We start from the raw sequence: 16,823 nt of genomic DNA, 5'->3' as shown, positions 1-16,823 counted from the left end.
GCAGAGCCCAGACGCCGGCCCAGGGCCTGGCACCTCGGGGGGCGCCCGGAGGACCTGCAGGTCCAGGCGGACAGCAGAGACCCCAGGAAACCTAGACGGGGAAAGGCGCGCCTGGCTCCGCGCGGCCAACAGGGCGGCGGGAGCCCAGACCACGACTCCCGGGAGGCCTTGCGGGCGGGGAGGCGCAGATCGCGTCTCTCGCGGGAAGGTAGGAGCCTGAGCTCGAGAGCGTGGGCGGGGCCGGAAGGAGCCGCATTTCAAAGAGGTGATAGATGGTTTCCTTACCCAATAGGATTGAAAATATACCTCCTCGCCCGACAGGCCGCGGGAGTAGGGACGGCGGCGGCCAGTAGGGACGCGCGGGGGGCGGAGTGGAGGTCTCCGGAGCGGAAGTGGGTCGCTGTCGAGGCGGCGGCGTCTCGTTGAGGGCTTCTCCTCGGCAGCCTGCGGAGGTGTTTGCTCGCTCGAGTGCGTCGACCGGCGCGCCTGCCGAGCCTCGTCAGCACCTGGCAGGGTGAGGCTTCGCGGGGAGGGGGCGGCACGGCCGCGCCGGGCGGATTCGGGGTTCGGGCGGCTTCGCGGCCTGCGGAGGCCTCGGCGCCGCGGCCCACGGAGCCGTTGTGGCGCGGCCGGCGCTGCACGGGCCCGGACCCCCGCCCGGGCCTCCCCGGCCCCGCGGGCCGGCTCGCCCGCCCGTCCCGCCGTCCGCGCGGCCGCACAAGCCCGGCTCGGCGCGGGGACGGAAGTGGGGAGGCCGCGCCGCGGGTGCCGGCCGTCCGGGCGGGCCGCGGCACCTCGGCTCAGCGTCGCCGGGGAAACTGAGGCGGGGCGCGGCGGGCCCAAGGTCTCTCGGAGGGCCGCGCGGGGCGCGGGGCGGCGGGCTGCGCCGGCGTTCGCCGAGAGCGGGCGCGGGTCTGGTCCCCGCCGAGGCCGCCGCCTTTGTGCGCTCACGCCGCCGGGCGGAGTCTCCTCCGGGCCGGGCCGCGGCTGGGGCGCCCGCCGGGGGCAGAGCTCGGCAGGTGCTGGGCTCCGGGCGTGGGCCGGACGCGTGACCGCCGAGGCCAGCGGCCGAGCCCCCCGCGGGCGCCTGGAGACGGGTGTCTGAAGCGCAGGACTTGGTGCGCTCGTCGAGGGGGAAGGGGCGAGTTCAGAGCCCCGGTAGCGGTTTCTTTGCAGTTTTGGCTTTTGTGTAACCCCAGTTCCTGCCGTCGACGGTCATGGTCATCCCTTCCTCCTGCTTCTGCCCCCACGTGCTCGGAGCCAGACCTGGGGGTCTCAGCTCTGCGGTCCTGCGGCTCGCTTAGGCTGCCTGGGTGCCCGGGGAGGCCTAGGCGGTCTCCCCAAGGTCACAGCCTCGGTTCCCTGACTGCAGAACTAGGCCTTTGAATTCTGTGCCCAGGAGTTTGCTAATGAAAGGCAGAAAGGTTGAGGGGAACCGTTCTGCTTTGTTTTTCTGGTGGTTTGTTTTTTGTTGGATGGGGAGACACATTGGGTAGTTTCGTCTGAGTTTGAGGTGAAACGGGAATGAATATTCAAGCAGAAAGATGTATTGCTGGCTTCTGTATTGCCTGAACTTGAGCTTTCAATTCAGACTCAGTGTTTATAAACATTTTTACAACGTCGACTCCTCCCCACCTCGCATTCCGCGAGCTTTTTTACACACTGTTTCTCTGATAAAATTTCCTCCAGGAAACTTTAATGCCGATTTCATACTCTATTTCCTTTTTGTGTGCTATATGCGTGCTTACGGTTTGTACACAAAAAGAGGGCGATTTTTTGCGCCCCCTTTGAAAATGCGTATGTGAATATTTTAAGTCATCACATTGAGGTCTTCTGTGTGCCACGCTTTCTGCTTGAACAAAACTAGGCATGGTACGGGCCCTGGTGGAGCTGAGGAGTCGGAGTGAGCGAGAGAAAATCCCTGTGGTTGAGGTACAGATGGTAGAAAGGTGGGACTGGAGAGGTAAGCAGGAGATAGATCACAAAAGGTCGTTGGTGTGCATTCACAATAAGGAATTCAGAATTTATGAAGGCCAAGTGGGAAATTACTAAATTGAGTTCTAAGCACGGACGTTAACAGGGTTGGATTTGCGTTTTAGAAAAATCACTGTGCTATGAGAAGGATGGCTAGAAAAGTGGACAAAACTAGTGGCTTCAGGACTGGTAGGAAGAGCGAGAAGGGTAGCTTGGACCAGGGTAGTGACTCGTCACTGGACTTGGTGACGGTGGTTGCCAGTCATGGCAGCTCTGCACTGGCTCTTTACTTAAAAACTCTTAGCAAAGTCCGTGTCTGGTAGTTTATACCCCCACCAACTTCTGGGAAAGTTTTGGGGTGCTACTCATTGAAAACACGTGCACAAGGTAATTGGCTTGTGTGCTGTATGAAAATGGCTTTGCATATTCTTGTGTATATGTTACCCATGATTCCCCACATCTTTCACCATCCCCAAAGTAGGAACTTTTAAGGGATAAGGTGGCTCCTGTAGAATATTACAGGGTTGACTCTGTTATTGGGATATAATTCACATATATGCTTCCCTAAATCATCTTTCCTAAATAGCGTGGTTCTCAGCAAGACTTTGGGAATTTTAGAGGAAGGCGTTTTAAGGTTTCCTCTCTGAGGAAGAAGGCCCTAGAGCACTGCCTGACCCCGAGGTCACAGTTCAAGTGTGAGAAAACATATGAGGTTAAGGTGGAGGGTGCCATTATAAGGATCTGGAATTTCCTTTGGAAGCATTTTATTCTCTGGGCATAAATAAGAACTGACAGGTTTATTGAATAGCACATCATGCAGAGTAGGAAAGGCCTGGAAACGTTTCAGAATGAGTATTATCAGCAGCCTGCTTGTGCAAAAGAGAAATTGTGACCATCAGGCTTTCCTGTACTTTTGAAACCACTTGGTTTCCTGGTGTACCCAGGAGGGTACATTAACTAGAGGACGTACCTCCAAAGAGCTGAGCAAATTGGTTTGCTATGTATTTAGATCTACTTGACATACACAAATTTAAAATGAAAAAAATGTCTGCTAAATGGCATTATTATCAGCTAATGCCTTTTTGTGTTGGAATTGTAATTTCTGGTCTCAGGGATGCGACTTAGTTGTCTGTAAGGGTTCCTCTAGGTTTTGATACAATCACACCTGCTGGTTAGTAGTCTCCACCACTGACTAATGCACACTGCCAGGTAGTTGTAGTTAGCGCCATCTTGTGTGTCCCGAAGCACAGGAAGGGCAGAGGCACTTGCCCGAGGTCACAGTTAGTGAGCAGAGACCTAGCACTGGACCTCAGGCTCCAGTGTGTTTGTTCTTTTTGCTGGACTTTGTTAGGTCATTCACATTTTTCTGTGGTGGGAAAGCACAGGGCTGGTGTTTCTAGTAGCTTTAAATGTGAAAATAAAACTTAAAACTGGGGGATATTGTCTTTATTTTTATGTTTCTTTCTCAAGTAACGTTTACAGGGGCCAGGGGGATCTGATTATAAATATTCTCAAGAAGCTTAATTCTCAGAGACTGCATTGTATTCCTGAAGACTCTAGTTAGTGAGTGAGTCCCCCTGCCCCCCAACCAAAGGAGGTGGTCTTAGGACCTGGGCATTTCCCTGTCTGCTGCACCTCACCTCTTATTTAGCCAAACTGTTACTAAGTTCTGCTGCTTGCTGTAGCAGAGTGGTATAAAATTTGCTTCCTTTCTAAGCACTTTCTTGATGTTTTTCAGTTCTTAACGAATGTTTAAGAACTTTTTGTTGGCCTCTTTTTCCAAGTTGAAAATGCTTCAGGTAGAGATGTTCTGTACTGCTCTCCCCCAGGCGATCATCTGTTTTTAAGTCTTCCTTTGTTTCCTGATGGTGACTATTTTTACTTGCAATGTAAGTCTCCATTTTTCCCATGTCTAAAAGTCATCCCCCCCCCACAAAAAACACTCCGCCATCTTTTCTAAGTACCTGCTATCTCTTTCATGCATCTAATGAACTTGATAGTTTAATTTCAATGGGAAAAAATCATTATTTAGCCACCGTGTTTGTGCCAAGTGGCGTGCAAAGAAGAAGGCATGCCCTGATAAGTATTTGACATAGAGCTATGTTTAGCATATTGTATACAATAGAAGAAATTTAGGACCAGGAGTGAGAGAAATGTAACATTTCTTTGAGGTAGGCCTTCAAGCATGAGCAGGAGTTCCCCAAAGTGAAATGGAGGTAGGGGGACCTTTACAGGCAAGGTTATGGCTTTGTGATAGGGAAGAGCATGGAGTGGGTGACTGACATCCCAGGTACCTGGAGTAAGGCAGAGTCAGTTCTCCTTTTTTTCTTTATTTTTTTTTTAATTTATTTTATTCAAGTATAGTTTATTTACAGTCTTTTCTGCTTTAAACACTTGTTTGGAAGCATGGATTAGTTCAGGCGGGATTGATATTTTAGGGAACAAGTTGAATATAGTGGGAATATCGAGTTTAGTGTGCTGATTTCATCTGTGGATAGTAGGTAAACACAAAGTTGAACTCAGCCAACCCAAGCCACGTAGACCATACACACCTCAAACATCTTCCAGCCATCTCAGTTGTGTGTGTTGTGAGTCACACCCTGTGCACGTCTGATGTTACAACACTCACCCTATTTCCCAATAACTCACGAGCTGCAGACTTGGTAAAGTGCCATAGTTATTGTAGTACATATGCATTTCTTAACCATTTAATTTGTCAAACTACCACCGCTTTGTTAGGTTCTCACTGTGCATGTATGTCTCGTCTAAGTTTTTGGGTGTTGTATCCCTAATTTCACTTTTTCACATAAACCCTGTGGAATTTTTGTATTGTGTGGAGGTTTTTAGGAAAGTGTATCTGGAATTACAAATGAGGCCGGATCAGTGAGTGGTTGGCTATGCATACGAAGGCAATGGGTTCCATCATTTTGGAGCGTTTGCAGTATGCTTGGGCCTCTTGGAGTCTGGCAGATTTTTTTGAGCTACCATGTGAAGCTTTGACTTCCTCTAGCCCACTTCATGTTCCTCCTGCTGCGTTCCTGCTTTTTCTCTTAGAACATTCCGAACATTCCCTTCATAAGAGGTGCTTGCTGTCCTGGGGACCAAGGACCATTGACTTAATATTTTACTTCCTAGGAAGAGAGTTGACGAGGATCTGGATTCCACTGCCAAGATTATGTCTTTAGAGGATTGGGTTTGGCTAGCCATTTGGTGCCAGCATGCATCGCTTCACTAGCCACCCCACACGTGCAGCTGCCTGGGTGGAAGGCATGGAGCCCTGGGGGCAGTGCTGTTTGAGCCCAGCTCCCCTCTTATGTAAATGAGGGAATCCCCTCAGTGGGGCACTCCTGGGCTGCTCTCTGCTGTAGGTATGACAGCATTTATAAGCTTCTGACTCCCCCTCCCACCACTGCCACCACCACAGTCTGCACCTTGACCATGTTTAGTGGTTCTTGGTTTACTCCACACACCCCCACCCCCCACCCCAGCCCATCCCAGGTTCATGATTCAGTGAAGCAGCTGAGATTCCTAGCTTTGTGCTTGGGTGCCGTCCACATAGGCCTAGCATGGCTGCCCGCTGTGAGTTTAGAGGGGGAGGTTGCCCGTGGCCTCAGCACCTGAGGTCAGTTTGTCCCGTTGGCCTTTGGTATCTTTTTAGCCTCTGGTGGAGTGGATCCTCAGGTTCCCTCCTTGTATTACCCTTGCTCCTGGTCCCCAAGCAGTTGCCTTGTTGTATCCCCAGCCCCCGCAGAGCCCAGGCCACCGTGACAAAGTAAATTAGGAGTTAGGGATCAGAGAGGTGGAGAGGCCACCCAGCTTTGCTTCTGTGCTAACCCAGAGAAACCCTCCTGCAAAAGAGTGTTACAGGACCAAGGCCTGGCAGCTTCTAAGCTGCCACAATTAGTTGGTTGAATGTGGTATCTACTAATATCCCTCCCAGTTGTGAAAATCCTCCCAGTCAGTTATCATACAGCCTTATCAGACGTGGCTGTAAGAGAATTAAGGTGCCCTTCCTGCCTGTACGCCGCACCCCCCAACACCAACTCCAGGCTCTGGGGGGTGTCACTGACAGCAGGGTCAACCTAAAGTTTGGGGGGGAATTCGTCATCATCCTGCATATGAAGCCGTGGAGAAATTCCTAAGAAGAGCTTCATTGAGGAGAGAATGCGCCGAGGTCCTCTTGGCTGCACTAGAGCCACAGGTGTGTCCTGGAGACCCTAGGGCGGGGGAGAATGAGGGTCCTGCTGCAGGTGACTCGACTCCCTTACACATGTTTCTGGGGCTGAACCCACTGCAGAGCAGTTCTGAATACTTGGTTAAATGCTATTTAAACTATCTAGAAAAAAGTATTTGGTGAAGCTTATTTTTTAATTTTTTTGTTGTGGTGAAACATACATAACATTTGAACCACTTTTAGGTGTTCAGTGGCGTTAAGTAAATTCACATTGTTGTGCAACCATCACCATCTATAGATCTCCAGAACCTTTTTCATCTTCCCAGACAGAAGCTGTATTTATTAAAGGATAACTCCCTGTTCCCTCTTCCCCTAGTCCCTGGCAATCACCATTCTACTTTCTGTCTCTGAATTTGGTGTCTTAGGACTTCATATAAGAGGAATTAGGTGATATTTGCCATTTTGTGTCTTATCTCACTGAACAAAATGTCTTCATGGTTCATCCATGTTGCAGCAGGTATCAGAATTTTCTTTTTAAGGCTGAATAATATTCTTTTTACTGTTGATTTTTTTTCCATCAGTTTTCAAAAAGCTGAGGTTCATTCTTAATTCTGGCTCCTTGTACCTCAAGGCCTGAATGGCAGACAAAAGTAGAACATCTCTATACCTAAAGAGCTGTTCTTTTTCCCTAGTAAGAAGCAAAAGGCAATCATTGATGGCTCCTTTGGAGAAAAGGAAAGAATTTCCCTGAGTGACAAACCACTGAGCAGGTGTGAAGTCCCCTTCGCTCTTGGCGCCCCTTTCAGGCCTCTGAGACTGACTGATTCATCAGGGTCGTAAGATAAATGTGTGAAAGACACATTCAGCTGCTTTCTGTTTTTGCTAGGTCTAGTCTAGTCCCTGCAAAAACCCCAGGGGAGATGAGTGGCTGAGGCTGCTGAGCCTCCTTTAGGAATAAATAACTGGGAGAGGGTCGCCTCACGGCCTCTGGGCTGGCTCTTCAGTTTCCTTCCAGCCTAAGCAGGAGTGATTAGCCATATCCTGCCAGGTCTTTTCTGGAAATGAATTAAGCCTTGTTGAGAGCCGGAAACATTTGTTCCCGTTCTTCCTGGGGTTGAAAGTTTACTTTCCTCTCATCTAGTCGCAGTCACACTTGTAAGAAGAGCTGTGGTTTCTGGCCTCTCTGATGTAATCTCTGTTTATTACTTAATTCATTGGTTGTCTTTCCACTTCGAATGTGCGCTCCATGAGTGTCTGTCTGGTTCACCGTTACATCTCCAGTCCCGGAGGCAGTGCCTGCCTGACCCAGAGCAGGCACCTGTACGTAGTTATTGAATCACTCAGCTGACAGGGTTGCTGCCGGGTGCTGGGAACCTGCTGGGCACTTTGACTCAGCATTTCAGCTGCAAGCTAAGGGGAATTTTCCCATATTGAAGATGGTAAAACTGAGGCATGGAGGTGGGGTATTTGTGCGGGGCTCGAGTGCATTTGACCGGTCTCATGATGGCTGTCTATGCCCTGCACCCTCCTTTGTGTAACAAGCAAGTGGTATGTATTTTTCTTAAGTACTAAGGTCTGGTTGATGTGACAGTGACATCAAAGTTCATTTAAGAAGCTTTGAAGGGAATTCCCTGGCGGTCCAGTGGTTAGGACTCCACGCTCCCATTACCAAGAGCCCGGGTTCAATCCCTGGTTGGGGAACTAAGATCGCACAAGTACACAGTAAGACCAAAAAACTAAAAAGGAGAGACATGACTTAGACCGTTGGTACTAGCCAGTGCCTCATCAGTTGCTGATAAATTGGCATCGCCCTGATGAAAGTCTATAGGATTTAGGCTTTTTTCTGCTTTTACTATGATGGCAGGAAGGGGTTGCCCTGGCCAGTCCCGTGAAACTCACTCTGCTTGTGCCTCAGAATAGCCATTTATGAGTTTGCAGTGAGATCTGCTTTATAATGGCCACACAGAATGAGTGAGTGACCCGTCTCTCGGAAGGAAAATGCACAAGGAGCCACCTTAGAATCCTGGTTGCTTGGGGCTTGTGGAACCCGTGCCAGGGAGTTTGGTCTTGGATTTTCAGTGAGTGATGGTATCAGCCACTGCTGCCCTGGTTGGTGTGAGGGCTCTGTGTGCCTGGCGTGGGGCTGGGCTGGACAGAGCTGCGCGTCCAGACATCTCCCTTGGACACACTGCGGAGTTGCTGCTTCCTTCTGTTTCTGGTGCTCCCCTCCCCCGCCCCTTTTCTGCTGATTCTTCCTATCTTGGCTCGTGGGAAAACCGTGGCAGGAGATGTGACAGAATACGGCTCCAGTCCAACACTGTCGAACAGTTTGTTTCTAACCATTCTGTGTGTAGACATCCACGTGTAGTCACATACACATGGGCACCACATACACATGTATGACTGCATGTGTCACACTCCTGCTAGGGTTTGAGGGACGTCATCTTTAGTGTCCATAATAACTTCCTGGAAAACATCAACCTCTAACAGTAACCTCATGATGGAGCAGACCATTAAATCTGTAAGAATGGTGCTAACCCCACCAGCTCCCCCACCTGGCCACACTCTGCTGTGACCTCCAGGCTGCACAACGTTTTTCTTGCTTGGGTCACTAAGTCTCCACATGGGTCTGCTTTGCGTCTGACTTGCCCAGCCTCCCACTGGTCCTCAGTGCACAGGTGACAGCGTCTCTCTAAGTGTATCTCTGTCTAGAACCCTTGCTTCCCCCCTGCCCCCACCCCAGGCTGTGGATTAGGAGGCGTGTGGTGTGCGCCGGCCATGGTGTGGTCCTCACTGCTCACTCACTGCTGGTGCAGCCCTTATCTAGGGCAGATGTTCTTCTCCCCTTTGATGCCCTGCCCATCCGACTGGTTGTTGAATAATTACCATCACTCTGGGCCTCATCTTCAGTGTCACTTCCTGCAGGCAGCCCAGCTTGGCCCTCAGTAACAGTTTGGGCCTCTGCTTGCTTGGTCGACCGTGCCCAGCTCCCTGTGGCCAGCTCACTGGCTCCATTCTAGTTCCCCTGCCTGTTTACTGCAGCTTTCTCCTTGAAATGCCAGCTTTTGTCTAACTGATATTTCCAAGTTCTGCAAGCTTTGTTTCTGACTTTTTATTCTCTTTACAAGCTTTTTTTCTACCTGACTCCCCCAATTTTTAACACAGATTTTAAAACCTTTACCTCCACCCTAGTTCTCTGAGTTTTTCAGCTACCTTTGGACCTTTCTGCTTGGATGCCCACATGCAGCATTTCTAAAACTGAAGCTGTCTGCCCTTGACAGCTGTTTCCTTTACCCCTTCCCTAGCCTAGTTTTGTGGTGTCACTCCCGCAGAATAACCAGTCACACACCCTGGTCTTCCCTCACCCTCCTGTCAGAGCTTTAGGGATTCCTGGCGTCTGTCCTTCTTGACCCTCCCCAGTGCCAGGCTCTACCCTAGGTCTTTTCTTAGTGGCAGGGACATCATTACCCACTCCTCTGTCACCTCCGAGCCATTTATTCCTTCAGTAAACATGAGCATGTGCTTTGGGCAAGGGATTAGCCAGGTACAGAGTATTGGTAGGTAGAGCCCTGTCCTCTGTGGCACTTGCGTCAAGTGAGGGCGTGCTGAGTGACTGCAGGCTTTGCTGTGGAAACCAAGGGGTGGTGGGGCCATTTGCTGAGGTGGAGTGCTGGCATGTTGGAAGGAGTTTCTTGCTGGACACACTAAATTTGAGAAACCTGGAAAACATCCATGCCCCATGTTATTTCTAGAATTAATACGTCTGATCCTGGCTTGTATTTGCTTGACTGGGGTTCTAGAGTCAGGCTGCCCCGGGTTCAGTCCAGGCTCTGGCGTTTCCTCGGTGTGGACTTTGGGCAAGTTCCTTAACTCCCGCTGACCCTCAGCTCCTTGCGTGTGAAGTGATGACTGTAACAGTCCCTGCCTCCTTGCTGTGTGAGAGGAGGGTTGCAGGAGATGGTGCTTGGAAAGCACTTAGTGTCTTGCAGACAGAAGTGGCCTCTAAGCTTCAGCTGCTGTTCGTTTCATGGTTCTAATGGCCTCTATTACCTGCCTGATCCAGAACCCTTTGTAGTTGGTGAGGGCCACCCCACGACCTCTAGCCTCTCTGACCACACACTGCACTTGGATGTCCCCAAACTGGTCTGCTGGGGATGCCCCTGCCCCCCATCTTCCCACTTCCTTTCTCTGGTGGAATCCAGCCCCTTGGCAGATTGCCTTAGGCCAGCCTCCCAACTTTTCATGTCCTCTGACCACTGATCTTTATTATCCCCTAAGCAAAAAACAGGTGTGAAACAAATTGCTGGGTTGGCTTTGGGCATGGGAGTGTGTGGCAGAGCCTAGAGAATGAGGAAGCTCAGAAGCTCCTGGTTCCGGGCAGCAGCAGCTGGGGCCACAGGAGGCTGGGTTCAGGCAGCAGGGAGAGTGTGCACGCCGCGGAGAACGGGCTCCTCCGGGACGGCTGCAGAACGTGTCAGCAGCCATATTTGAAAGCCTGAGCGTCAGACAAGTGGGAGGCGCCAGGCTGACAGAGCCGCCAAGGCGTGCGCGTTAATTCCTCCCCTTTGCTCCGCGGCGGGTCTTTCCTGTCTCCTTCAATGACGTTTTTATCAGATTCTTCTCAGTTCTGGGAGACGCTGTTGAGATAGATAAGTTTTCCCCAAAGAAGCTACACCATGGGTGTGCACTCAAACATAAGGCGCGCTTCGTGTGGTTGCCCACAGAAAGTGTGGTGGGTCTGGGACCACGTGTGATCTGGTCTTGTGAGTCCCGAGAGAATGTTGAGGTGCCTCCTCGTTCTGTTCAGACCGTCTCGAGTGGTGTTGCTTTGGGAGGCGTTTGTGCCGTCCTCGGGTGAGGGCACCTGTGGGCGGGCCTGAGGGCTGTCAGGAGACGCCGTGCTGCAGGCCAGCTGCGAGTCCCCCTGGAGAGAGTGACGCAGTGAAGAGATACTCTCTAAACCACTCGGGGTCCGAGTGAATAACTGGGGAGAGGGGTGTGCACGGATGCAGACCTCCAGGTGCTGGAGAAGGCTCAGCTGGCTGGTCCCTTTAATGGGGCTTCTCCTGGAAAACCTCCTCTGGCCTGTGTCCTCCTGGTTTCTTGTGCACCTGGCTCACATGCCCCAGTTACAGCACCCGAGCTGCCTGCCAGCAGCCACCCCCAGACAGGAGCTGGTGGCTGGGTTTCTTCATGGCTGTGTTCCCAGGGCAGGAGCCATGCTGATAAGTGAATGAGGTGGGGAGATGTGCAGCCTGTGGCTTCTGTGTAAATGAAAGCTGGGTTGGGTGCAGCGTTACACAGCATTTTAGGGCTTGAGCAAAGGGGTGGAGCTGTGCAGTGGGCAGTGCATGTGGAGAGACTGCAAGGCTGGTGCTGGCAGAACAAGTCAGTGATGACCCACCCACAGTCCTTGAGCCTTTAAAATGTGCAGCACGGTCCAAGTGCTCATCGTGTTAACTGCTGTAATCCTCACACACCCATTGAGGTAGATGCTGTCTTATTTTATAGGTAAGAAAACAAGGCGCAGAGAAGTTCAGTGTCTTGCACAGGGTCACACGTAGGGGTTTTGGAGGTCTGACCCCTGTCCAGGGTGTCTGGCTCTGGAGATGTGCTATAACTGCAAGGACAGCTTGCCTCCACAGGCCATGCTTAGGAGTTAGGACATGATGGGGAACCAGGGAAAGGCTGTGGGGGTCAGCTGTATGGTCCAGAGAGAGACGTCGGCAGTAGGGTGAGGAGATGGGAGATCATTTGGAGGAGGTAGCGGCACTGGGGGCGAGAAGAAAGATGGGTTTGAGAGTGGTCCTGCATTAACCTCTCTCAAATGTGACCAGTGCTCTCCAGCTCCAAGGCTGTTGTCCTAGAGCAGCGGTTCCCGTGCTGTGGCCTCTGGAGCAGCACCATCAGCACTGCCTGCCACCTTGTTAGAAATGCGAGCGTTTGAGCCCCATCCCAGGCCTGCTGAAGCAGAGTCTAGTCTAACAAGCCCTCCAGGTGAGCCTGCTACAGCTCAACTTTGAGAACTACTGTCCTCGTCCACCGCTCTCACCCGGGACTGGGTGACCACAGCGCCTCCTCCTTGCTTGACTCTCCTCTGGTCCCTCAGCCTCGCCCTGAGCTCAGGCCCTCCCCAACTAGAAGCCTTTCCACACAGGTTCCACCCTGACTCCTGGCTCCACTTTTATGCTTCTCATTTGCTGCTTTATTCTCTGCATCCCCGAACACTGGTTTACTGTGGTCAGTTGCCCCCTTCCATTGGGCCCTGAGTGAATCCAAGGGCCTCTCATTCTCCAGTAGCCTCCACACCTGCTGCTTTCTCTGGAAACTGCTTGGCTTCCTGATCAGTTTCTTGGTTCTTCTCTACTTACCTTTTGCCAGGGACAGAAGTCTTAGCTGGGCACACTGGATGGGTCAGGGTCGGTGGCTCTTGTCTCCGTCCCTAAACTACCAGCTCCTCCAGAGAGCAACAGTTCCTGGTTGTGGGCAGAGGCAGAGGCTCTGGGCTCTGCTGTGGCCTAGGAAGTTCTGTTTCTTCCTGGTTGTGAGGTGTTGGTGAGGTCACATGTAGCAGTGCTGATTCTCTTGTCTTTGCCCAGAAGCTAGCATGGGACTCTGCAGGGGTTTCTTTTCTTTCTTTGTGTGTGGGTAAAGGGGGTCCCATTTGTTTATTGAACTCCTCTCCATTACTCTAGAGGGGATTCAGGATGGGAGGGGGCTTCAGTCTCTCGATTACTCTAAAGAGGATTCAGGATGGGAAGGGGCTTCAGTATCACCCACCCTCCCAGCTGTCAGGGAGCCTCTGAGCATGTGCAGTTTGGCATGGGCACTGTGTTCTGGAAGGCTGTGAGCGGTCGGCTGCGGGCTCCGAGTCCCCAGCCTCGCGCAGTTGAAGTAATGGAGCGATGGCTGCTTTCCTAAGCCTGAGAAGTGAGGCAAGCCGCACCTGCACAGATTGTGCAGCAGGGTTCAGGATTTCTCCTTTCCTAAGTGAGAGATCAGGGGTCCGTCCCCTCTGCCTGCTCCCCCAGTGTGGGTCACAGATCATTGCCATTCTGGCCGCCTGGAAGGGTTTAACCAGAGCAAAGCATGAAATGACCAGCGGCTGGCTGGGGCCCTGCCGTTTGCATTCTGTCTCCTAGCACAGCCTGAGGGAGGTTGGCAGAAGCTTTGATACGGGCCAGAGCCCATCTTAGAATTGCGCCCTACAGGGGCAAGTCCAGACAGGCAGGGAGGGGGCCATGGGCTGAGGAGAATCTGCGAGGGTTTCAGCAGCCAGAAAGGAAGGCGAGAGGTGGTCCAGTTGCAGGCTTAGGGGTCAGGTGGTCCTGTATTCTACAAGAATGCTTACTTCCTAAGAAGAATGGGGTTAGGACATACGTTGCCTAAAGTGTTCAGCAAAGCACGTAGCTGATGGATCAAACTGAGCTTTGTTGTCGGTGATGCAGGTGACAGCATTTATCAACGCAGTGTCTGTTTTCAGGGCTTGAAGATACTGGAAGTCTCCTGACTCCAGGCTCCTGTGCCTGCCAGAGGACGGGCAAGCATCCGGCACGGGGCTTGAGGCCTTCAGCCTCCCTGCACGTCTTGGTGTCGCCCACTTCCTTCCCTGTAGGTTGGAACCAAAGAGCACAATGAGTACGGTGAGTTGTGTGAGTTCGTGAAGTTTGTTTTCTTAGGTTAACAAGTACTTCCTTCCTGTGTACCTTAACAAGAGTACCGTAAAGGTGCTTCTGAGTAACCCTGGTTCTTGAAGGAGTGTGTACAGGACCTTCTGGTTGGTGCACCAACCTGCTTGTCTGTGCTCAGAGTCCAGTGTTTTGGGTGGTGCCCTGAAGACGGAGGCTGAGAAGGATGGTGGAGGGCTGTGAAGTTTTATGCCTCCAGAGCTGCTGTCAGTGTCCTAGAAACATTAGGGCCCTGATTTATTTAATTATTTACAGCCCAGCTTTCCGTTTTTCCTTCTCTTTCTCCCCCTGTGTGGCTCTTGGTCCGACGTGAGCGTCGGTAGCTGCAGTAATCCTTGGTGAGTCTTCCCGTGGTCAGTGACCAGAGTTGGTGAGTCGTGACTCCTGCTTAGAGCTTTTATCAGACTACAGAGGCAGCTCTGGTTTCGTGTAACCCAGATGTCACCTGGAGCCCCTGGAGTCCAGAGATTGCCTGAAGGTCCCCCTCCCCACTTTACTCCCTACTGACAAGGCTGCTTATATGATTGAAACTCAAAACAGCTGTTTTCTGAGATCGTGGACCAGATGTGAAACTCATACTCTCTTTCCAGGTTCCAGAAGTGCTGTGAATGGTGTTTGTGTTGCGGGGGGGTGGGGGGGGGGGTTATGGAGGAGGGCAGGATAGGCTGAACGACCAGTTTCCAGGGTGCACAGTAGTAGAAGTCATGTATGTGCTGTTCACTGGTCCCCACCTCCCTCTCCTTGGTCCATCCCTTCTGACCACTCGCAGCCCCCACTGTGTTCCAGGCCCACGGTTGATATTCTTACACAAGAGGGCCTTTGTTTCCCTGGACCTACCCCTTTAAAGGGCAGATGACCCCCACCTTGGTTCCCTGCCTGCAGCCTGCCCCCACAGTTCACCTGCAGCCTGGGCCCATCACCGCTGAAGCCCACACTCTGCCCAGTCGGGATCTGAACAGACAGAACAGTGTAGCCTCTTATAAGAGTGTGTGAAGAAGTTGGTTAAAATTTCCTCAGAGTGGTGTGAATAACTTGTGTGGTAGTGATCAGAGGGTTGGTTTTAACTAGAAGCTGTGAGGGCTCTGCTAGTAAAAAGCAGGAGAACCTGACAAGACTAGAAGGAGGGCAGACCGGGCAGAGTCTTTGTGTGTATTCTAGGGTTTCTTGAGCCTGGCTCTGTGCTAACAGCCACCTCCTCCCTGCCCTCAGGGGGTACAAGTGAGAGAGGAGGTGGGGTGGCAGTACAGGAGGCTTCTTGGAGGGGGGGTGGGGTCACGAGTTGGTCAGCCGGAGAGGAGGGACGTCCTCATAATGGAGCGGACGGGTTCTTAAAAGCTGTGTAAAATTGGCCAAGAAGGGAAGGGATGGGTGGTCCAGGCTGGGAAGGATGCCAGGTTAAAGGCAGGGAGAGGCTGAAGGAGCAGTCAGGACAGGACTGCTGTTGGGGTGGGGGGTGAGTGTTGGCAGGACACATTCCTACAGTGACCATGACGGTGTTTTTAGGGTTCAGCACTTGGACGTTGGCCAGGACCCACAACTGCTTCTTACCTCCCTCAGTGGAGAAAGCCACACAGGAAGGGGCATGAAGTGTTCTGTTTAGCAGGGTCTGCTAAGAAAGATTTGGTCCTTTTCAGAAGAAGGGAGATAGAAGGGCAACTTCACAGAGAATGAGGTGAAAGTTAAGGAGCCCTACGTGATCTGGTAGCTGCTGGGGAAACTCCTAGACACCAAGCAGCAGACTCAATGACTCAGCTCAGGCCTGGAGGGGGCAGAGCAGCTCTCACTGGAGAGTTCAGAGCAGCTGCTGTTGCTTGCTTCCGGGTCCTCTGGGGGATGCTTCCCTTTCTTTAGACCCACGGGACGTTGCTGCACCCAGCTGCGTTTCTGAAACTCCTCAAGCTGCCATTCGATAGAGAGTAGCAGTGGGAACACAGGCGGAATCAGGCTTCTCTGTGTTGCCAGCGAGGGTGGGGCTGGGTGACCGGTGCTCCTGAGTCTGGTGCAGATCTCATGGACCCTCGCTGGTCCTCCCAGTGTTTCCAGCGCTAGGATGCCTAGTGAGGCGTGTCAGGAACTAGGGTAGGAATGGCATCTTCCCACAGTGCTCAGTGCTATACATGCAGTGTGGCACCTCGTCCTTAGGAGAGCTCTGTGAGGCTGGTACTGGTGAGGAGTTCAGACTTGGTAGTGAAGTAACTGCCCCGCATCGCCCAGCGTGGAGCAGAGCAGGCCCAGTGCCGTGAGGAGCAGGCCAGGGCAGGGGGAGAAGCAGCACTGAAACACAGGGAGCCAGGGTTGGGTGGGGCCGCACAGGGTGGGAATAATACGGCTACGGGTCAGTTGGGAGGTTCTGTCTCTTGAGGAAGACGGCAAGGGGGCAGGTTCTCCATTTGTCTTTCAGGGCCAGCCAGGCCAGAGATTCTGGAGCACGTTGGTAAACCAGCTCAAGAAGCGGGCAGAAGGGCTGGTTCAGGGAGTCCGGGCTGCAGACAGGCTGGTTGACAGGTCAAATCTTCCAGAAGGCATGTCTCTCAGGCAGCCCCTGGAACAGCCTTTTAAAAACTTTGGTTCTTGTGGAGGACCTACTGTATAGCACAGGGAACTCTACTCAGTACTCTGTAATGATCTATATGGGAAAAGAATCTAAAAAGAGAATGGATATATGTATATGTATAACTGATTCACTCTTCTGTACAACACAACATTGTAAATCAACTATACTCCAATAAAAATTTTTTTAAAAAGTTCTCATCACAAGAAAAAAAAAAAAAAGAAAGCTTTGGTTCTTGGAGCTGTGGGGGGTGATTATTAGTGTGTAAACTACAACTTGATAGTGTCCTAAATGGTTAGGGGCCAGAAAACTTCCCCAAAGAAAGACCTGCTTTTCACAGTGGGAAATTGAAGGTCTTTGGGCTGAAAAACCGAGAGGGTTCATTGAGGCCAAATACAAATCCAAGAAAAACAGGTCTGTTACTTTTGGTTAAAAG

General features: G+C 51.8%; 1 protein-coding gene across 1 annotated transcript in view; it reads left to right on the top strand.

Annotated features, from left to right (window-relative positions):
• The first annotated feature begins 352 nt into the window (after positions 1 to 352).
• RNF4 (ring finger protein 4) overlaps positions 353 to 16,823 on the top strand; it is a 34,263-nt gene continuing 17,792 nt past the window's right edge. Inside the window, 2 exon segments of the mRNA XM_057704578.1 lie at positions 353 to 514; positions 13,632 to 13,791. Of these exon segments, the coding sequence (XP_057560561.1) occupies positions 13,783 to 13,791 (9 nt within the window). The 5' untranslated portion in view covers positions 353 to 514; positions 13,632 to 13,782.

This window comes from Hippopotamus amphibius, chromosome 13 (assembly GCF_030028045.1).
Source record: "Hippopotamus amphibius kiboko isolate mHipAmp2 chromosome 13, mHipAmp2.hap2, whole genome shotgun sequence".
Lineage (NCBI taxonomy): Eukaryota > Metazoa > Chordata > Mammalia > Artiodactyla > Hippopotamidae > Hippopotamus > Hippopotamus amphibius.
Note: the sequence above shows the minus strand (reverse complement) of the source record. Positions and strands in the feature narration are given on the sequence as shown.